This window comes from Venturia canescens, chromosome 9 (genome assembly GCF_019457755.1).
Source record: "Venturia canescens isolate UGA chromosome 9, ASM1945775v1, whole genome shotgun sequence".
NCBI classification, from domain to species: Eukaryota; Metazoa; Arthropoda; class Insecta; order Hymenoptera; family Ichneumonidae; genus Venturia; species Venturia canescens.
This window is the reverse complement of record NC_057429.1, coordinates 21,161,534-21,181,918: the sequence shown is the minus strand read 5'-3', so window position 1 is coordinate 21,181,918 and position 20,385 is coordinate 21,161,534. Positions and strand designations below refer to the sequence as shown.

The 20,385-nt window shown below is 39.6% G+C and overlaps 4 protein-coding genes across 13 annotated transcripts; 2 read left to right on the top strand and 2 right to left on the bottom strand.

Moving 5' to 3' along the window:
- Positions 1-612: 612 nt before the first annotated feature.
- On the bottom strand, positions 613-3,194 carry LOC122416500 (mitochondrial nicotinamide adenine dinucleotide transporter SLC25A51). Of its 5 annotated transcripts, none has more exons than XM_043429508.1 (4): positions 3,053-3,194; positions 2,582-2,847; positions 2,126-2,475; positions 613-1,802 (listed from the first exon to the last, which is right to left on the bottom strand). In XM_043429508.1, the coding sequence occupies exons 3-4, from the start codon at positions 2,327-2,329 to the stop codon at positions 1,083-1,085; spliced, it is 924 nt and encodes a 307-aa protein (XP_043285443.1). In that variant the 5' UTR covers positions 2,330-2,475; positions 2,582-2,847; positions 3,053-3,194; the 3' UTR covers positions 613-1,082. The 5 variants fall into 5 exon arrangements, with proteins under 5 accessions (XP_043285443.1, XP_043285444.1, XP_043285445.1 ...); XM_043429509.1 differs by lacking the exon at positions 3,053-3,194 and adding an exon at positions 2,938-3,049; XM_043429510.1 differs by lacking the exon at positions 3,053-3,194 and having other exon boundaries at positions 2,126-2,380; positions 2,582-3,024.
- On the top strand, positions 3,111-7,953 carry LOC122416497 (ketohexokinase-like). Of its 3 annotated transcripts, none has more exons than XM_043429500.1 (6): positions 3,111-3,238; positions 3,702-3,850; positions 4,107-4,434; positions 4,497-4,771; positions 4,852-6,269; positions 6,365-7,953. In XM_043429500.1, the coding sequence occupies exons 1-5, from the start codon at positions 3,218-3,220 to the stop codon at positions 5,342-5,344; spliced, it is 1,266 nt and encodes a 421-aa protein (XP_043285435.1). In that variant the 5' UTR covers positions 3,111-3,217; the 3' UTR covers positions 5,345-6,269; positions 6,365-7,953. The 3 variants fall into 3 exon arrangements, with proteins under 3 accessions (XP_043285435.1, XP_043285437.1, XP_043285436.1); XM_043429502.1 differs by lacking the exon at positions 3,111-3,238 and adding an exon at positions 3,309-3,569; XM_043429501.1 differs by lacking the exon at positions 3,111-3,238 and adding an exon at positions 3,309-3,600.
- On the bottom strand, positions 5,656-10,543 carry LOC122416499 (epidermal retinol dehydrogenase 2-like). 3 transcript variants are annotated; one of them, XM_043429503.1, is made up of 8 exons: positions 10,412-10,543; positions 7,946-8,106; positions 7,141-7,295; positions 6,780-6,957; positions 6,554-6,683; positions 6,344-6,467; positions 6,121-6,246; positions 5,656-6,043 (listed from the first exon to the last, which is right to left on the bottom strand). In XM_043429503.1, the coding sequence occupies exons 2-8, from the start codon at positions 8,084-8,086 to the stop codon at positions 5,974-5,976; spliced, it is 924 nt and encodes a 307-aa protein (XP_043285438.1). In that variant the 5' UTR covers positions 8,087-8,106; positions 10,412-10,543; the 3' UTR covers positions 5,656-5,973. The 3 variants fall into 3 exon arrangements, with proteins under 3 accessions (XP_043285438.1, XP_043285440.1, XP_043285439.1); XM_043429505.1 differs by lacking the exon at positions 10,412-10,543 and adding an exon at positions 8,386-10,344; XM_043429504.1 differs by lacking the exon at positions 10,412-10,543 and having other exon boundaries at positions 7,946-10,344.
- Positions 10,544-13,878: 3,335 nt separating this feature from the next.
- THADA (Thyroid adenoma-associated protein homolog) lies at positions 13,879-20,064 on the top strand. 2 transcript variants are annotated; one of them, XR_006262054.1, is made up of 13 exons: positions 13,879-14,246; positions 14,318-14,458; positions 14,531-15,184; positions 15,267-15,373; positions 15,454-16,018; positions 16,121-16,486; positions 16,580-16,858; positions 17,029-17,961; positions 18,122-18,275; positions 18,449-18,708; positions 18,802-19,121; positions 19,246-19,569; positions 19,679-20,064. XR_006262054.1 is itself a non-coding variant. In XM_043428743.1 (12 exons), exons 1-12 carry the CDS (start codon positions 13,905-13,907, stop codon positions 19,373-19,375), a joined length of 4,251 nt encoding a protein of 1,416 aa, XP_043284678.1. In that variant the 5' UTR covers positions 13,879-13,904; the 3' UTR covers positions 19,376-19,617. The 2 variants fall into 2 exon arrangements, 1 of the variants encoding a protein (XP_043284678.1); XM_043428743.1 differs by lacking the exon at positions 19,679-20,064 and having other exon boundaries at positions 19,246-19,617.
- The last annotated feature ends 321 nt before the right edge of the window (positions 20,065-20,385 follow it).

Genomic DNA, 20,385 nt, shown 5'->3' with positions numbered 1-20,385 from the left:
AGCGCGGAGCGCTGGAACTGGAACACGAAATCAACACCAACGCTTCGCAAGCGCGCAGGCTCGTCCGTACGTCTCTCACAGATCCTGCTTGCTGCCACTGCAACCTGCAAAAGCAGTTTTTTTCACTCTTTTCATAAGCCGAGCACACTATTCTTCAGTTCTCTACCATTTTTCCACTTTTTCCGTATTACATGGAATCCGGAACTCATCGCCGTACCCAGCGACAAAGAGTTAATTCGATTCTCAGGATCCTGAGCCTCTCGTATAGATATATGCTCCTCTCCATAACCCCCCCGTATATCTATTATTATCACTATATCTCGCCGTGGTGGGTATACTATTTCATTTATTTGACAGTTTATGATCGATGACGGGAAAACGGCTAACACAACGACGTTACATATATAACACACTTTAGATCCAGTGAAATTCGGAAAGCTTGGTCTTTTTTTATTAATCTTTTAAATTGAAATAACGTTGCTCAGTGGGATTATATTGTATATCTTTGAAAAGGTATTTTTATTTTTCTCAAAATGTGTGCACTCATTACGCACGCACCATGATATTCAATAAACCGTTCCAATTTTTTTTCGAATAAATACAACTCGTGAATGAATTAATAATTTTTATCAAATCCGAGTTACATATATATTTAGCCCCATCGATACAATCATTATCCATGGCTTTCGTCACGTTGTCGACTCAAATTATTACATCTAATATATACACTTTTTAAATTATTCGTTCAAATACGATATCGTATTTCCGGCCTATAATCGCGAATGGTCGAACACTTATATAAAAATAATATAATTAAAAAAATTGAGCTACAAAACACGAGAATTTTTTTTCTATTCCATTACTAAACACAATATAATTTCAATATATACATAAAAATAATGGAAAAATTGTGACGCTCTTTGGTGTAGAGTAGAATTTCCGATTAGTCGATACAATAATAATTAATGATAGAAAATCAGATGTAACAAAATGAATAAATGGTGGTGAAACTTCAACGATTCGTCGTGATTGTGATCCGACAAACGTACAAGGCGTTGAAATGAGAGCTTACCATACATCGATTAGTTGGTGAAAAAAAGGAAATGTTTCAAAAAATCGTAGGCCGCATTTATAACGCCCCAACTGATGAATGAGCGCATGTAATTCAAATGCACGCCTTTGTAAAAATTTCTTATACTACGATCACGCAGAATCCACAGTTCTCGAAGGGTGACGCTCATTCTTTCAAAATCTCCGCCAATCTTGGACTGCATGTGTATTTTAACAATGTTCATTGGATAAAATACGGTACTGGTGAAACCACCGATTAAAGCACCACTGACGAAATTCCCGACCAACGACTCGTCCTCCCCCATCAAAGTTTTCGAGTAATCTCTCAACGTAAAGAACGTTAAATTGGAGAGGCCATTGCGATAAATAATTGGTACGAGACCCCGGTAACATTCGGCAATTCCATAGGTGGTTAGTAGATAACGGAACGCGTGAGTCGTGTTTTTGAATTTACTATGATTGCGCCAGTCCTGCAATAAAGTTTGTACCCGTTCGAGAGGCATTAACATCGCCTCCGTCGTACCAGCAACATTAGCCGCTATAAATTTTGCCAACATTTTTCTCTCCGTTAATCTTGTCAGTCTAGTTCTACAGCCTTCGTAAACGCTGAACATTATGCTCAGCGACAAAGTTTTTTGACACAACGGCGGTAGTATTCCTCTGTAGAGTAGTCTCAATCCTTCCCTCGACAATTGTCTAACCGCCGTATCCGCGGGCACACCTTCCAATATCTGCGAAATCATTTTATTCTCATTCGTCTCATCGACTCTGTTGACTTTCATGATTCTTTCATACCACCCGAGAGCCACCCAATGTGGGGATTTTCTTTGAATATTCTTCCTTTCACAAAAATTTCACAGAATGACTAATTTTATAGTAACTCCATAAACTTAATGATATTTTGTTAAGTTTATGGTAAATGGAAATATGTTGAATTAAAACTCAAGTTTATAAAAAAATGTAGCTAAACGAATCTGAATGAAAAATGTAACATTTTTTATCTTCAATATATTCAATATATTTGATGATATATGGAAGCGAATAGTTGGCTCACCTGTCTAAATATGATTTTATTAATAGGATAAGTGACAGCGACATTTATAACAGCAGCACCCCAGCCACATATGAATTCTTTGCTGTCATCCGACGTGATTTTCATTAAGGAAGCAACGGATACACGTTGCGAAAGATTTTCAGAACCATGAGATTCTTCACCGGCAATTACAGCCGGAAATATTCCGTTTACTCGCCAATCCATTCGCAAAATTATTGCGTCTCCGGAGGTGTGCACATCCGATCCTCGCGGAGCCTGTATAAATAATATTCGGACGTTCGGACGAGTATATGATGTATGTCGAATATCGAGGGGCACATAGAATTACGCGCCAGTTCAAGACATACGAACTAAAAAAAATTCAAACACCTCAAAATACGCTTATAATCCAACAGCGATTCACATGCATGATTAGGTTATATAATTTAAGCTTAAATCGGAAGACGATCGACTTACGTACGAAAATTTGAGAGAATTTCTCGTTGAGTCACAAAGAGTTGTTATTTTTTCTCAATTATCATATATAGTTTACGATCGATGAAAATATTCCTCATTGAAGCTGTGCAAGCATATCTCTTGCATTTTTAAACATGCTGCTGTACGCTTGATAAACGGCCAATATCCACACACGATGACTGTGATGAAAAGATTATGGAAATAAGACGGCAAACTTCCAGCACCGATTCTTCACGAAAATATTCAGTTTTTCGTAAGGTTCTATCCTATAAAGTAATTTCTCATGATTTTTAAAATTTTATGCCGCCGAAACGAAGAAAAAAATTTCTACTCGCAATCATCATAAACCACCGAACTTGAACTGCCCCAACTCTTCTGACACGTATTTTTGATTGTAACAGTTTCAGGTTATGTTGTGACTTGTGCGACAGCTGTTATCGCTATTAATATGCCATTATAAGTTTAACGTACTTTTCGAAAAAAAAAAACCTGTCGTCGTCGCCGTGTGTCAGAACACTCGGAACCAGTGCGATGCTGCAGCTGCTGCTGCTGTTATCGAATAATTAGCAATTCAACACCTTGGGGATATTTCTTTCATTGTTTTTACCCGTGCATTCGTGTTGTCGTGTTGTATGCATGCATCATCGCGTAAAATCGGTATATAGATAAAAAAAAAAACGGCTCTTTTCATTGATCGCGCGTATATTCATAACGTGATTGCTTTTGTTAGTTTTTTTCCATTCTATATATATACACATAGAGTGAGAATTTAGTGAAAGCAGGCAGAGATGCGCGAAATAATAAATGAAAATTGGCCAGTTGATATAAGTGTGATGAGAAAAATTCCACGAAAATAATTCGTTCGACTCTCGTACTTTGAATTCCTTATATATATCCTTTTACGGATTCGTTTACAATACGCGATCGCGCAATAAAAGCCGTTCGTCACAATCACAATCTTTCGGAACGGTCATTTCGATCAAAAGAGGTCATTCCTGTGATATATCGCCTAGGATAAAGTAACAAAAAAATCTTATATTCTCGAGTTCTCGGTGTACATTTTTTTCTTCGTGCTCACACCTTTTCGTAAGCCATATTTATAATTGTGAAAAATCTTTAGAACATGATCTCGAGTTTTTACGAAAAAATCGTCGGTGGCTCACCACCACCCGCGGATCCGAACGAGCCAAAAATTTTGTGCATTGGTAATCCTTGTTTAGACATTGTGCACGTTTGCAAACATTATCCGGTCGAGGATTCTGACGAGAGGTATCCACGCACTCATGTCAATTGTACACATGCAGATATATACATATATTTTCATCTTCTTTTTCTTAATTAACCAGCTGAAATCATATGGATAGTGTATAAGTAACACAAAATAATGTTTTGAATAAACGCAGAAGTGTTTGTGGTGTTACACAGTTATATCGTTTCGAGTTTTGTTTCAAAATCATTGATAAACTGAAATAATGCGAGAATGATAAGCACGAAGCGATAATCATCCAAAAATATATTTTTACAGGTGTCAGGAATACAGATGGCAAAGAGGAGGAAATGCGTGCAACAATTGCACGGTCCTGTCAAAACTAGGCACACCGACGGAATTTTTAGGCATCTTGGGTACGGGTCATTACAACTGGGATTTTCTCAAAGATGACATGAGAAAACATGAGATCGACTTCTCTCACTGTCCGGTCCTCGAAGGAGTCGAGTGTCCCATATCAACCGTTATTCTGACAGCCAACACAGGATCAAGAACCATTTTACATTACAATTCAAACTCTCCTGACTTAAAGTTAGAAGATTTGGAAAAACTGGATTTGAAACGTTACAGTTGGATCCATTTTGAGGTATCGCTTTTGTATTATACTTATTTTTCTGTACTCTAACACAAATCGATGCACGCTTTCAGGGTAGAAATGTTCCTCGTGTTCTCTCAATGATGCAATACTTAGAAAGTTACAACAATGGTATAAAAAATCCTGAGAACAATCCGAGCGATGACGGAGAAAAAATGGAAAAGATGACGATAACTATAAGCGTTGAGTTGGAGAAAAAAAATATTGATTTGCTTGATTTGTTGCCGTACGCCGATGTCGCTTTTATCTCCAGAGATTTTGCTGAAAGCAGGGGATATAGCAACATGGGCGAAACACTGAAGAATATGGGGAGAGACGTCAAGTCTGGGTGAGGGATTAAATGATGAAAAAAAAAAAAACGTTTATAAGCTTTATTTTACAACTGATTTGTACCAACGCGTGTTAAAGAGCGGTGATCGTTTGCGCTTGGGGTGACCGAGGAGCAATGGCGAAAACCCCGAACGGTACAATAGTTCAATCGCCGGCATTTTCGCCACCGGAAGTGGTCGATACTCTCGGAGCGGGTGACACATTCACGGCAGCTACTTTACATTATCTGAACATGGTGAAGATTTCTCGACGAAAAATTCAAGCTGCTCGAACTAGCGAAATTAGCGAGCAGCGGACGGCGACGGAAGAAGCCTCATGTGCAGTGCCAACAAATTTGGCGTCGTCATTGGCAGAAGGGAGAATCAAAAGCGAACTGCCACATCGGCGAGTGACGCAAAATTCTAATATCGAGAGTCTTGAATTCAGTCGGACGGAATTTATCGATAGGAGAGTTCTTCAGGGGGCTGTAACGTTCGCCTGCCGCGTTGCCGGTTCAAAGGTCGGCTCGAGAGGCTACGACGCTGTTTCACGGGCACCCGAAGATCTTTTGAGCAGCAGCGTTGCTCGTTGAAACTTTTTCGATGATGAAACAAACTTTGGAATCTTTCCGATTACACGTGTCGCATCCATCGTATTTACCTTTTATATATATATTTTTTTATAATACATATATATATATATATATATATATCAACACAACATCTGATATCATTATCCTATTCCAATGCATCGATTAAGATTACGAAAAACGACTTATTGTTGCGATCCATCGGGACGTAATGGACAAAGAGAGTAGGGATTAATTAATTACAATTATACTGAAGTGTCACACAACTCGAACCTTTCATTGTCAGTCACGCAATTCGATAGAAAAAAAAAACATTGGAAACATACTATCTATATTTTTTCTTTCGTGTGAAAAAAAAATAAATTGTGAGACTGAAAATGACATGACGCCACTACAATGACGTATCTATGACTGCGGCTAAAATAATTATTCTCTCGTTGCTGCACATACTATAAATATAAACGCACTCTCTTTGATGTTCAATAATCGTCGCTCAAGTAAATCATGCATATAAAATGTAACTGTTGCGTATTTGGAAAAACAAATATCACCGCCCGCCGAACCATCGGCATAAACATTGTGGCGTATCAATGTTGATACTTTATTATGATTTTGTACTTAGTTGCTCGCATTTAATCAACGGACTCAACACCGCTGTCGAGAAAATCTATCAGTTGGAGCGAAACTTTGTGCGGTAAATTTCTGAAACGGAATTAAATAATATATTGAGAATCGAAACGACGGAGCTAAGCAGAGGCTTATATACAACGCTCACTTACTTCATTATCGTGTTCAAGTGTAACCAACAGGCCGGGATAGAAACTTCGGGATAGCTCCGTCTCTGCGAGGAAACTATTTTCTCCGCGGCTTCTTGAGGAGTTACCAGGGCCATTATACTGGGAAATCTAGAAGAATTTAAAAAAAAATGGTAAAAGGGGGAAGGAATTTTGGGCGAGGGCGAGGAACGAATGATGATGAGAAAAAATACGAGTTTCCTCTGACCTGATTTTGGGTTTTTTACAGAGTCCGGTATCGACCATGTACGGATAAATGGTGGTGAGCTTAACGTTGTTCGGTTGTCCGTCCTTGCGAGCGCGGAGTTCTTCACCAAGAGATTCCATAAGGCCTGCGGAAAAGAAAAAAAAAAAATTCTGAATGAATGGATCGTGATCGATGGAGTGAGAGAAGAGAAGGTTAAAAATGAGCGTTCACCTCGAACGGCGAATTTAGAAGCGCAGTAAGGAACGATATTGGGTAGTCCGATGAGTCCGGCGATGGAGGACATCGCGACCACGTGACCGTGATTTTTGGCTATCATGCTAGGTAGAAATGCTTGCAGCATCTTCGAAGAGAGAAGCGAGCGGACAGGAATTATAATAAGAGTATGACGAAAAGAGTGATGGGCGTTGAGCTATTTAGGAAAGCAAAATAAAATTACCCAATAATGCGCGAGAACGTTGATGTCGAAAATTTTTCTAATCTCCTCGGTAGTGTGTTCGAGGAGCGGCCTACAGGGCATTATGCCGGCGTTATTAACGAGAATCGTAACATTTCCTACATCGGCCTTGACTCGTTCGGCCGTTTTGAGAACTTGCTCGCGGCTGGAGACGTCGCATCTGGACATGATGATACACGCTCGTTATTTTCCGCGAGTTGCAACTTTTTACCATACCTCATGAATGAGGATCAATACGTAAACGTAAAAGAAATGATAATTAAACAATAAAAAAAAAAAACAAAAAAAACAATATCATTTGGAAAAAGCGATAATAACAAGAAGTAAACGTTGATTAACATACTGGTATCCGTGAACCGAGCTTGCTCCAAGTTTTTTTATCTCGTTGATTGTCTCCTGATTGCCTTGAGGATTGAGATCCCAGCACACGATCGTCGCACCGAGACTCGCATATTTCAATGCAATTTCTCGACCAATTCCATGACCCGCGCCCGTTACCTGACATATATTTATTTATCCGAAACAACGAAGACGACGACGACAACAACGAAAACATATCTTGTATTTTTATTTCGTTTAAATTGAAATAACGCGATATACCCCCAGCTTCCGTATACAACAATATCCCTCAATTGCCGATTGTCGCGAAGGGATTTAAAAAACAAAAAAAATGCAATGAGATACGTATCTTGTGACAAGTTTATTTAACTCGGCATCGATTCGCATTTATACGCGGAAATTCAATATCTTCTCCGATGATACCTATATATTATGTAACGAGCGGGTATACAAGAACTGCGCTTAGTTGTTGAATCGTCGTATCGATGTTTCGAGTTATTATATGGAATTACGACTATACCAAGGTTTGATCGCGGGATACACAATAAATTTATTATTACGGTTGTATTATACAACTTCACTTCCCGCTCATCGTTTCGTTGGCGATAATTCATATATATAACATTTCCGCACGCGAACGAGTTTCACAATATCGATCTCTACATTCTCCCGAATGAACTATTCGAAAAAGTTCCGTTATATTTATAATAAAACTTGCCCGCGGATCCCCTTCCCTTGTCCTTTGGTAAAATATGATAAAAATTTTTTAAATTTTGTCAGACGTAAAAAGACGAATAAAAGATGCATACCAATACGATTTCTCCGGCAACATTTCTCTCCTCGCACGGCACGATCATTCGAAAAATACCCTCGAGTGTCCAGAACACTATTCTGACAAGTAGGAGGAGCACGTCGAGAACGATTACCGCACCCTCGTATGCCTTGACCATGGTTGCGAATCGTGTCAACTCTGAGAAAAGTCGACGAGCCAGCGAGCGACCAAGAGTGCGAGAGAGAGAGAGAAAGAGAGAGAGAGAGAGAGAGAAAGAGAGAGAAGGACAGAGCGACGGATGAAAAAGAAAGACAAGTATAATATCTTAATCGAATATTTATTGCGACACTTGGCTTTATTTTTTATTATTTTTCCCCTTTTTTTTATATGTTTTTTTTTTTATTATTATCGGAATTCGTAGAGAATCCGTTGGAATATCGGAAGTTGATTTGAGAATAATGAATAAAAAAAACATACGCGTGCGTGTATCCGAATATGCAATTTATAATAATAATTTGCAAAGAATCTGCGTTTTTTCTTCAGTCACGATTCGAACGATGGATCCTTTGACCTCTCGATTTAACTCTTTTTGCTCTTTACAGACAAAGCGGCGGCGACGGTTCTTAATCTACCGAGAGACGCGAATGAAACTCTCATTTGAAAGCTTGTAATTGTAACTTGGCTGCGGTGCGACGCGACGCGAGAAGCCCCTCTTGCTCCACTCAGCCTCCCACCCTGCCCCCGGAGGGAAGAAACCGCGTTATCTTTCGCAATTTCTGTATTCATATAGCGTGCAAAGAATTTTCAACAAAATGCATGTTTTTTTTTCTTCCTGCGAGGAAATTGGCGTTTTAAACGCAGGTGAGTATATACTCGTTTGAGAGCATCAAAACAAAAGTCTTCGTACTCGCGGAAGAGTCTTGAATTTGGAATTGAGGAAGAGATTGGCCAAAGTTCGTCTCTTCCGGAAGCGTGCAATAAACAATGGATCATCGCGAAATAAATTGAGCGATTAACCTGGATTTGTTTAAGATTAGGAACGAGGAAAATATTGTAATTGATAGATTCGGAACGAGTATATACCGCCCCGGCACCGGCCGGACGAAATGAATAAAAGTATGATGAGCGTTCGCGAGCGACGCATTAAATCGAGGAGGGATATTGAGTAAAAAGTAAAGGGTGTTTGGTCCGAGGCAGCTGGATGACCGGTTCGTGAAACGAGGCTGATTGAAAACGAGTGTGGATTGCAGCGAGCGAAATTCCTACGAGAATGCCTTGTGCACACTCTAATGCGCGCGCGACATATCCCGGAGAGTTCACGAGCCCAGCGAGCGCATGCAGTAGCGAATAGTAGCGGTAGCGCCGATTCATACATGCATCCATTATTTTCATGTACATATACATACATACAGCTATAGAAATACGTCGATTGCTCGGCAAAAATAACGTGGTTAATTTACGAGATTATAGCCGTTAATTCTTCGGAGCTGTTCGGCCCTTTCGTTTCCCCATGCATTTATCGTTACAGATATACCAGATGAAAATATGAATATTCATAAATTGGTGTTTTGCGTTCAAGATTCGCAGCAACAGCAGCGAGAGAGAGAGAGAGAGAGAGAGAGAGAGAGAGAGCGCGCGAGGCTGGCGGGAAACCGAGCAGGGAACGCGAAAGCGAAAGGATCATTCAGTTTCGTTTGAGAGCGCACGAAACGGGCTTTTGCCTCGATTTTTTGTCTTTGCGCGAATGCGGTGCACACATGTTTCTCTCTCTCTCTCTTTACCCGCGATGATAAAATCGACATTGATACGGTCCGAGTATTTCGCAATCCGCGGATTCACCAATAGCATATAATGCAACCAAGCTTCGAGCATTTTCTCTTTCTTATTTCTGTTTGTTTGGTTTTATACCGAATTTAACATCGCAACGATAAGATAATAGCCGTGCACGCACACTCGTCGAAAAAACTGATAATCTAAATTGTTTTTCGAACGGTCAACAATAACATACTTTACACCTTGCTTTTTGTTTGTCAATGCACGCAAAATTTTTTAAAACTGTTGCCGCATACTTTTTTCTCCTTCCGTATTTTGATTTTAAAGTTCCTTGCCGCGCGGATATATTAAGAATAAAATTCTCATTAACGCTTTTGTGAAAAACGGATCAAAATATAAAAAAAAAAAAAATCAAGATACTTTTAATCTCAAAGTTCCATCGTAAAGAGTTATAAAACTTTATTCGAGTGATTATCGTCCGTAAATACGATGGGATCCCCTCACATTCGCGATATTGCATATGTTAAAAAATTTTTCGAGTCTACGATGATCGAACACGCTAAATTTATACCAGAGTAATTAAAAAAATTTCATCATCTTGTATTAATAAAGATCAAAAACAAACCGGTCCGCATGTTTTATATGTGTACAAAATTGTCAAATAAATGTGTCGCCTCGCACTCGAGCGCGTTTTCTTATGTTATTCCTCGTAATAGCAAATTTTCCTTACCCGTCTGTTCTCGAGTGTCGACTAGAGACAACTACCCACTATATTTGTCGGTCGGTGCCTCGCGAGCTTATGCCCAGAGAAAGAGAGAGAGAGAGACAAAGAGAGAAAGAGTTCCCGCAACGAATACGATGCGTGCTGCCAATCAACGTAAAACCACCACTACCGCCACCGGTGACCTTCTCTATACGTTAAGATATATAGAACTCCGGAGAAAACCGGCAAATAAAAGTATAACAACGCGATAGTTGGACGCCGGTCCACCAAAAGACGTCCGAAAAAGAAGTCTTCCTTCTTTTATCGTTCACGCGTTTTTCTATCGCTGTCGGTTCCACATTCCACAAGCCTCTCGTTACAAGGTTTTGGCTAGTATTAGGTTGTCAAAAAAAATTTTTTTCTCAAGTTTCGTATACGAAATATATGCGCGGGTGCATCGAAAAAACTTTTCAAAAGCCGGCACCACTTGAGCTATATTTCAATATGAATGCGAGTTTATATGAACGGAAATAACGAAAATGCAAATAATAATTCAAGAATATGTGACACACAGCAGAGAAGAATATCGAGTATGACCTTGTTCACCTCCGATGACAAATAAGATATCCAGGATTTGATTATCATACCGAGTCCGAGTGAATTGAGGAAAAAAAAACTAGAGACGGAGATTTTTTTACTGTTCGCAATAAAGTCTCAGTGCGTGTGTATTGCTGCACGATATTTTGGAATCCATTATATACGAATACTTTTAAAAAATAATTATAAGAAGGGTTCAAACAATTCGAACAGGAATAAAAACTGCTTGCCAGTACGGTGATCGCGAAGCTATAAAAAACATATGACGTGATAAATTTTTATGTAATCATACAACTCGCACACTTTTTCCGAGCTATCTGTTTCTCTTTCGAGAAATAAAAAACGGTATATTTCTTTTAATGAGATACTCTTCGCGCATATTATGATGGAAAGATCGATGGAACGAAATTTATTGAGTGAAAAGATAGAATACAACGATAATTATATGAATCGAGTAACCCATTTCGATTTCATGCCATCGACGCATTTTCGGGCGTAAATCGACGCAATTGTTCTTTCAAAATTGGCGCGCGACGACCTTGATCATATATAATTCCAACAGGTTTTTTGGCTCGCGCTTTCGCTGCCGCACACCTGTGGCTCTACGCTCATGCATGCCGCCACGGTGGCGCGTACTCGTATCTTGGATATTGGTGTGAAATACTTTTTTTTTCGTGCTCCCTTTGTAAAGAAAAATGAATGCACGTCGGTTGTGCGTTATGAAGCGAGAATAAGCTAGGCGGTAGGATCGAGCGTGCGGCTCACCACGGACCAGTGAGTCCGGATTCGATTCCTGGAGTCCGCGTCCACGCGCGCGCGCGCGCGCAACATACTAACGTAATTTTTCCGGTCAGCGTTTTTCTGCGCTCCCGATGGTTCGGAAACAGCTTGAAAAACTTGCTGGTCCAAAGGTTGAACCCCGTACCCCTCTTGGCGGTTAGCGGTTACCCGTGGTAGAATTTTCTACCGCACACGTGCGCGGTAGAAAGAGATATATGTGTATATACCATCGTCAAAACACCATACATTCCATAAATTTTGATTGAAAAAAACTGTGATGATTCAACAGCCGAAACTAAATTGCCCGAGCAGGTATCCAGAGACTCGTTGCTATCGGATGAGAAAGCATTTTTTTAAACCAAGAGAACGGGCTTTTATATATTTTAGAATTCCAGGAATTAAACTCCAGGTTTGCGACAAATTTTTGTTTATATCGGATCATCAATTTTTGTTTCCAACGTGAAAACTAGCAGACGTCGCAGGTCATTTTTCGAAATTTTCGAAATTTATTCGAAAAGATTACATCTATATTATACCGATCTGAGCGTACTTCCTTTCAAATCCAATTATTTTTCACCTGATATATAGATATTAGCTTTCATCCGATAATAGAGAATACTAAACTTGCGATCGAATGTTCAATTGTTTTTCATAACGCGTTTCAGACTTTGAAAAGATACAATTGCGGTTTGTTTTACACGCATATTTATGTTTTTATATTATACAATGAACGAAAATTCAACAACAACAAAAACAACAAATATCGTAAAATGGAAAACTAGCGCGCTTTGACCAATGCTCCGACAGCGGTATGTGATATATATTTCACAACTTATTGAGAAAAATCGGTGGACGTCACGCAGGAATAATTTTTTCATATTTTTCTAATTAACGAGCATCCGACAAACTTTTTATCCCTATGAAGTTTGTGTGATCGCGACAAGTGATTTTGCTCCGATTATAGGTGTTTGAGAAATCATAATATCTCAATATTACTAAAAAATCAGCCAATTTTCCACAAATTATTGTTTTTTATCAAATTCCATCAAATTCATTTCCCACAAGCTTTGATTTGGATCCAACCATCACCAACAAGGGTCTCAATAACTATTTACACTTAAAAAAGTCAGATATACATAATTAATTACAGAGGTTTGGTAATAGGATGACTTCTGTATTTATATAGTATCAAATAATCAAGGAACTCAAGAACCCTCGGACACGGAACGTACAGGTCGTTTGTTTGGTGGATATGAGAGCAAGCTTCTGCTTCCGGCCACTAAGAGCGCTCCGAGTATTTCATGTCCATGAGCACGTTCACGCACCATGTCCGGGTAAGGTGGAGATTGTTCGAAAAAATTCGTGTCTGTTAAATCCTAGAGATGGCAGGGACTTCAACGCCTTTTCGCATGCACCGCCAGACGGCTACTGATCGTTTACGGTTTACGGGTTTACGGCGCACGTTTACGGTCGCGAAAAGACCTTAGTCTAACGCAGGTCTCTAACGTCAGTGTCTAGTTCCAAATGTTAAGCACAGATGTCGCCGCGGTCGTTTTCGTTGTCAACATCACCAGTACGCGATGAATCCGTCGAGGCAGTTTTAGTCTGTGACCGTACCGAAGACGAAACTCAACGATCCCAATATTTTCCACAGCCACGCACTGCACATAGGGATCTCCTTTACCAACCTAACCATTCCTTCTTTACCCGAGGAAACTCTCGACGTTCTACAACTTTCTATGTAGGTTTGCCTGAACGTCGTCCAGACAAATAAATTTAGAACGCCTACAGAATATTTTCAACAAAGATTAAATTATTTTAGATCAATGAAATCGAAGATTTTCAGAGCTCGTTGATGTAACTGTTTACCGTTAGACGGACTTGGGAACAAAAGAGTCATTCATATATATATATATATACGCTCGCGTAGGGATCAGGTCAAAGATCGAGGAAGAGAGAAAACTCGGTGGGAAAAAATTTGTCAAGAGTGGTGGGGGGAAGATCCTATTGGAATAACGTCGGTCAGGAAGAGCTCTGTTGTATCAGCAACCGCCACATCGTCGAGACAAAAGATTCGACGACGGAAGTTCTTAACTTTGTTGACAATCGAGTACAGGACCATGCAGCAGCAATACTGTACCATATGTATATGATGTATACGAACGATCTAATAGCCGGTGTTCACGTTCACACGTTTGACTTCAACACGGGATTATTAATACGAAATACGAGATCTGTCTTTCTATTTTCTAGTACGCGCGCGAGTTCTTATTCACGTGTCTTGCCTATTATCCGTCATTCATCCCCGATCTTCATTCACAAAATGAACGAGGACGATACATTAAAGTTCTTGAAAGAGCTACGAGCATTAAAGAATGCCGGTGATTTGGATAACCGCGAGAGTCTGGATAATCAGGAGACTCATTGGAGAAACACATTGGAATTCAGTTTGTTGACTGAATATCTAAAACATCACAATGACGAGGTTAGAATTCAGAACAATCTCTGCAACAATAACATCAAAGTGTCACGTCATTTTCCATGTTTATTACACAGATCAGACTCAATACTCTTGCACTCCTGGTAGAGTCGAAAAAAAGTACCGAAGCTTTCTCGAAAACGGATCTGACTTTTGTCACGCTATTTTTGACTTATAATCTCGCAGAACGATTTGAATATGTGCCGTTAATTAAGAAGGTAAGATCGATTGATCACTTTACCATCTCAATATGGCTTTGAATGAAAGTAAAACTTTTCGTTCTTTGCAAGGCCCTGAAAAGACTAAAAGAAAGCTTGGCGGTATTGCGCCGATGCATTGTTAAAGAGATAAAGATGAGAGAGAACGAGAGTCAGGTAGACACGAAACATGAACTTTATGAATCGCTGAGAGAAGAGGCTGCTGCATCTGCCCGGCTTGCGGAAGCTCACGTCGAAGATTACAGGGAATTTTTGAAATCTTATCGCCATATTTGCATTAATGGCTTGCTTCTCGGATCCACCAACTACAGAAAAAAATCAAGTTTGCTGATGTTGCAGCTTGGACAAGATATATTAGATGGGGAATTCCCAGAATTGCCATGGACGGTTCATCAAGCTACAGAATTGTTGGAGTGTTTGTACACTGACACCTATGAAGCTAACAAGGAAATAATATACAAAATTGCCAAGGAAATAAATCCTTCTCTTATGAAATTGGATGATATTGATGAAGTAGAGAAAAAAATTCATGTTGCTCTGAATCTGGCTGATTGCATGAGGCCGATAGATAGCATAACAGCCTCGTATATATTGAAAATTTCTCTTCTTTCACCTGTGATAAATCAAGTACTGTCAAAATTTTCAACAAGTATTGGGAATATACCTGATGAAACGGTCGATCGATCGACGCTGAAATTGATCTTAATAGTGCTTGAGCAACTAAAGGTAAAATATTGTGAAAAATATACAACCAGCGAGACTGGTACTTTTAATTTTTTACATTCCTGTAACTTTTTTTTTTCTCCAGGCTCCGCTAAAATTAGCAGAAACGAATATTGTTGCTGCAGCCGGGAAGCACTCTCTCTACGGCTACTTGTTTTGTATTCGAAATTTATTGGGTATCTGTGATTTGAGGTAATATAAACAAATTATACTATCAGCAGCAATTTTTATCGACGAAACTGTTCCCTGATTTTTTCAATTTGTTCTTTAAGAAAAGTTATTGAGCAAAATTTCCAAGTATGGCAACAAACAATATCGGAAATAATAGAAATATCATTCCGATTGAATAAGACAGTTTCGGAAATCGTTAATAATTCGTCGCCCGAAGGCCATTTTCCGATGGACATGGAATCAAACGCTTTATCGTCTATCGTGCCTGATGCTAACGGAATGACAACCGTGACGCCACAAATGGTACTACTTTGTTCCTGGCGAACGGTAAAAGAAGTAAGTCTTCTGTTCGGCCACTTGTCGTCCAAGTCACCGATAACTCAGGACGACTCACCAAACGGTCTGTTGCATGAGAAACAATTGGTTGAAATCGGAGAACATCTCGTCAGTCTCCTGTTCGAAACAAAACACAGAGGAGCGTTCGAGCAGGCTCACGTTGGTTTTGAACAATTATGCTATAGGCTCTGGCGTTCGAGTCACCAAATTCTCAAACAATTACCGAGAATCTGGCTGCACCATTTATTACTGGCAATCTCAGGCTTGACACCGGGCAATCCCAAATTGTGCGCCACAAGGCGGAGCGCCGGTATTCCCTTCATGGTACAGGTGAGATCTCGGTCATTAATCATTTCAAATGATGAAAAAGAGAAATTCAAATAATTCTATTTATTTGGTGTTTATTCGAAGAAATAATCGAAAGTATTTTAGGCATTGGTCTCGTCAGATCCATCTGTACAGAGTTGTCCCGCATCCGCGGTGTTTCATCCGACGATGAAAATCTTGCTCGGTTTCACGGACCTCGAGGAAAGTACTGGAATATCGACGACGACGACAAAATCTCTTTTGTATGAGAAAACTATATTCGCCGATTTGCAAGATACAGATCTAAACAATAGTGAGAGCCCCCCTGACATGTCCAAAAGAAATTACGTAACAATAACGGAAATTAAGACTCACGCGTTGAATATACTTCGAGCTCTTTTCAAACATGCCCAACTGGGCGGTTTGTCGAGAACTTATGCTGCCGATGGTTTGAGCGCAGCGATTCGTAGTTACGATGGAAAAACCTGGGCGGTTAGTTGGCTTAATTTTTCCCATCGCTACCGCTATCACCGACCCCGTTGAAAAAAAAAAAAAAATTAATGGTAAACCATATTTCGATCGTAGGAACGTAACGCAGCGACTCTGCTCTTTAGTTCTCTCATAACTCGTATTTTCGGGGTACAGAGAACGAAGGATCACGTTAATCTCACCCTGCATAATAAAATGACCGGAAGAATATTCTTCGAGAGATATCCGAGTCTTTTACCGTTTATGCTGAAACATCTACGAACCTTCGTCGATTCGAGTGACACTCTTATTAAACCAAGCGTTCAATCTATCTTGCTTCTCCTGTCGCGACTTTATCCGAGTTTCAATTTGGACGAAGCGGATGCCAAGTGGAAAGTAAGTTATTCTGTTATAGTTTGGTATCTTTGAAAAAGGAACATTAACGACTATAATTGAATTACACTGGTTAGAAGCAGCTTGATCCATGCATTTTGTTTATTTTTTTTTCTTCTTTTTTATTATTCTTAGTTTCGTGATAATTTTTTAATGGAATCAATGTGTTTCAGATCGACGAATTCATACAATTGGTATCGGCGTGCGCAAAGAGTAAAGTCTACAAGACTCGTGAACTCGCAGCTCGCGCGTTAGTACCGCTGTTGACAAAAAGAACTGTACGGAGCTTGACCGTCGAGCTTTTTGAAAAAATAATGCCGGGAAAGTTGTCGTTGAACGCGATGCACGGTTATATGCTCCAGATTCTCGAGATCACGAAGGCTCCTCAATTCGAGATGGAGGATTTGACAAAATCTCAGGTCGAGCGATTTCTCAAGGGTACTCATTGGATTATTGAGAATCTTGAAAGTGACAACGACAAATGCGCTTGTTTCCCTCTTGCTAGCGCTCACGTCACTGCTCTTTCGGAGCTCGCTGACTTGTTGGATGCTGATGAGGTGAAAACAATATTTCATCGATTGAGACCTCATCTGGAGCATTCTGATCGCTTGAAACAACGACCCGGTCGAGAAGTTTATGAACTCGTGCTCGCTAAATTTTTCATCAATGTTATGGAAAATAGAATTTTCAACGAGCAATATGCCAATGGAATTGCTTATAATCGAAGATTAACTTGGATCAAGCTACTCAGACATACGAATGTGCGAGTTCGAATCGTCGCATGGACTGCGCTTCCAAACCTCATTGCAATGGACAATGATCATCAATTTATTATTGGTATCATTCGCATGGCAATCGAAAACATGAGTGAAAACGTCGATCCTGAGCTACAAAATGCCATCTACGATTGTTTCTATGAAATTTTAACGAGACTGGGAAATACGGATAAACCAGCAACTGCTCTTGACGCCGATCTCGTGTATAGCGTGACCGTCATGTTTATGACTCCTCTTGTTTCTTATTTAGACAAAAATTGCTATCCGGAAAGCCCCCATTTCTTGAGACTTCTTGGAGAAATTTATGGACAATTGCGACCGGAGCCTAAGGTTTTTGCTAATTCAATTTATTTATTCTTCATCTTCGGGCCACCGCGGCTAAATTTGAATTTAACGATTTTGAAACAAGTTATTGGGGATAGGGACGTGGGGCGTAGCTTCGGAGCAGCAACTTGTTTTTAATTATTACTGCTCTCCCACTTTACTCAAGGCCGAATGCCTCGGCACTGAAGAAAAACGGACGATCTACAAAACTTTCCACGATCATTCTTGGATGGGTTCCGCGGACACGGCGTGCAGGCTCGCTGTTTCAAGTGTCCTCTACAATCTCTTACCAGACCCGGAAGATCCTTGTGCCGATGATTGTGAGTTTTCGTGTCACTTTTATGATCGTTAATTTTTTTTTTTTTTCTTTTATTTAATCCCTCCGTCGCCCTTCGCGATCATTGCTTTATATTTATTTATCGAAATACTTGTCGAATATCACAAGTAAAGGGTGAATTTGAAAATAATATTTATATCAATTACAATTTGTCAGGGCTACTGTTGGATTGGTGGACAACCCTACTGAATTTGTTGGTCGATGATAATATCCAAGTCCGAAACAATGCGTCGCAAGTTCTGAGGAAACTAAATGATCCCCCAACGCAGCTGGAATGTATTTCCAGTATGATAAACCATTTTTTCTACACATTTTCTAGCTACATGGCTAATAAGCAGGCAGTTGCTTTTGCAGCTCTGTTCACGTGGGCGACCGCGTTGTCAGGAGACGGAGATCATCAAATGGACGAATCTGATGTGAGTTCCTGGCTGTTTTGCAGGTTGGAAAGCTCCCAGTGACATCAAGAAATATTATGAAGAATTGTTGTCGTTTTTTTTTGTCTTCCGCAGGTTTTTAACAAATGTTACAATTATGAAATCTTCGAACCACTGACGATAACCAATTTGTGCGTAAGAGAGTTCAAACATCTATTGGAAAATTATGATGAGAATAGCGGACTACCCTACGATGTGAAACGCTGGTTGTCCGAGAAACTTTTCATTGCAATCGAGCCTCGAGAATTTGCATGCGCTCGTTTGATTATCGTGAGATATAAGGCAGCAATGCACGAAGTCGCATTGCAGCTCGAAGGCATTACGGATCCAATGTACAATGACAAGATGCTCCAATTTATAACGTGCAAAAAGTTCGACTCGACATTGCCTCCCGTGTAAATTTTTCCATTTATTATTTCGTACTAGAATAGTTATGACGGAAAATTATACACAATTATAATACTAATATCTAAACTAAAGAGGATAATATATAATATGAGAAACCGTCGTTTCTACCAGTCAATATCCAACGGGCAAAGAGGTCACGGAGGATCGAGTATCGTACCTTATTCCTTGGAATGATCCGACACGACCGAATTCGTTGGAACGATTACATGATCCGAGTTGGCGTTATCGCGAGGTTAAATGAATGATAAAACTATTCACATTTTCACTCTATTACTGCCAATTACTTTTTATCACTTTACCTTTAGCTCTAAATAATAAAAGACACATAAACGAGATGACTCTTAAAAAAATACTGTGCTGTGTACTCTTAACTCTCGAACAATGCATTTCATATGTTATAGTGAGGCTTCGCGCCGATATTCCTTACATTGTTACGTATGTATTCGTTATTTTCAAATTAAATAAAACTGATGAATAATGTAATAAAGTCTAATTCATTCGACTATAATAATATTTCTTTTTAGTTGTACGGTTCTTATTACAGTTGGTTGAATACAGACAGAGAGCATACTCTTTAATCTCACGCTCCGAAAGCGTCCATAATCGTACACCGCATTGACGCAGCACACTAAGAACCGAAAAAAGAGAACGAGCCTTTTTTCAAGAGAAGCGTAAGAGAAAAAGCAAAGTCAACCCCTTGGGACCGATGATCAAAATTGCCGCGTTAATAATGTAGGACGGTAGAAAGTGACATTCAGCGCTCTCGTACGGCAAATAAAATGACTAGAAAATTATAGCGTACTTTTTATCGATCGATGAGTATAAAAATTTAATATTTATATAAATCGTTAATATTACACCGTTTGTCATCAGAATAGTTCATGCGATTACTTGTTTTGAAAAAATCAAATTACAAACAGTCAAAATTTCTGTTTCGCTGTATCGAATTTGTAATTTGGGGTCATATACACCATGAGGTATATGCTTAAAATTTTATGAAAATGACTGTTAAAAGACGAGAGATGCCTCCCAAACTTGCGGAATCACTGAAATTCGGTCGGTAAGGGGAATCACGATCCATTGCAAGCTCATATATGTATAAGAACGATCTATTTTTATATGCGATGAAAAGAGAAGGAGTCGGCAAAAACAACAACGCAAGGTATAAAGAGAGAGAGAGAGAGGGAGGACAAAATGGCGGTGCGCACGGCGGCTAGGGGACTGCCCCCAGTCGGCGCTCCAGTCGTCGTT

Excerpts from the sequence above, each read along its gene's own strand:
- LOC122416497 (XM_043429500.1), top strand. The coding sequence starts at position 3,218 with ATGCATCATCGCGTAAAATCG. Across the intron at positions 3,851-4,106 it reads GTCGAGGATTCTGACGAGAG|GTGTCAGGAATACAGATGGC; the intron begins GTATCCACGCAC and ends ATATTTTTACAG. Across the intron at positions 4,435-4,496 it reads ACAGTTGGATCCATTTTGAG|GGTAGAAATGTTCCTCGTGT; the intron begins GTATCGCTTTTG and ends GCACGCTTTCAG.
- THADA (XM_043428743.1), top strand. The coding sequence starts at position 13,905 with ATGTATATGATGTATACGAACGATCTAATAGCCGGTGTTCACGTTCAC. Across the intron at positions 16,487-16,579 it reads ACGATGGAAAAACCTGGGCG|GAACGTAACGCAGCGACTCT; the intron begins GTTAGTTGGCTT and ends TTTCGATCGTAG. Across the intron at positions 18,276-18,448 it reads AGATCCTTGTGCCGATGATT|GGCTACTGTTGGATTGGTGG; the intron begins GTGAGTTTTCGT and ends ACAATTTGTCAG.
- LOC122416499 (XM_043429503.1), bottom strand. The coding sequence starts at position 8,086 with ATGGTCAAGGCATACGAGGGTGCGGTAATCGTTCTCGACGTGCTCCTC. Across the intron at positions 6,468-6,553 it reads TTCTAAATTCGCCGTTCGAG|GCCTTATGGAATCTCTTGGT; the intron begins GTGAACGCTCAT and ends TCTTTTCCGCAG. Across the intron at positions 6,044-6,120 it reads CACTTGAACACGATAATGAA|AAATTTACCGCACAAAGTTT; the intron begins GTAAGTGAGCGT and ends ATTCCGTTTCAG.
- LOC122416500 (XM_043429508.1), bottom strand. The coding sequence starts at position 2,329 with ATGGATTGGCGAGTAAACGGAATATTTCCGGCTGTAATTGCCGGTGAA. Across the intron at positions 1,803-2,125 it reads ATAAAATCATATTTAGACAG|ATATTGGAAGGTGTGCCCGC; the intron begins GTGAGCCAACTA and ends ATGATTTCGCAG.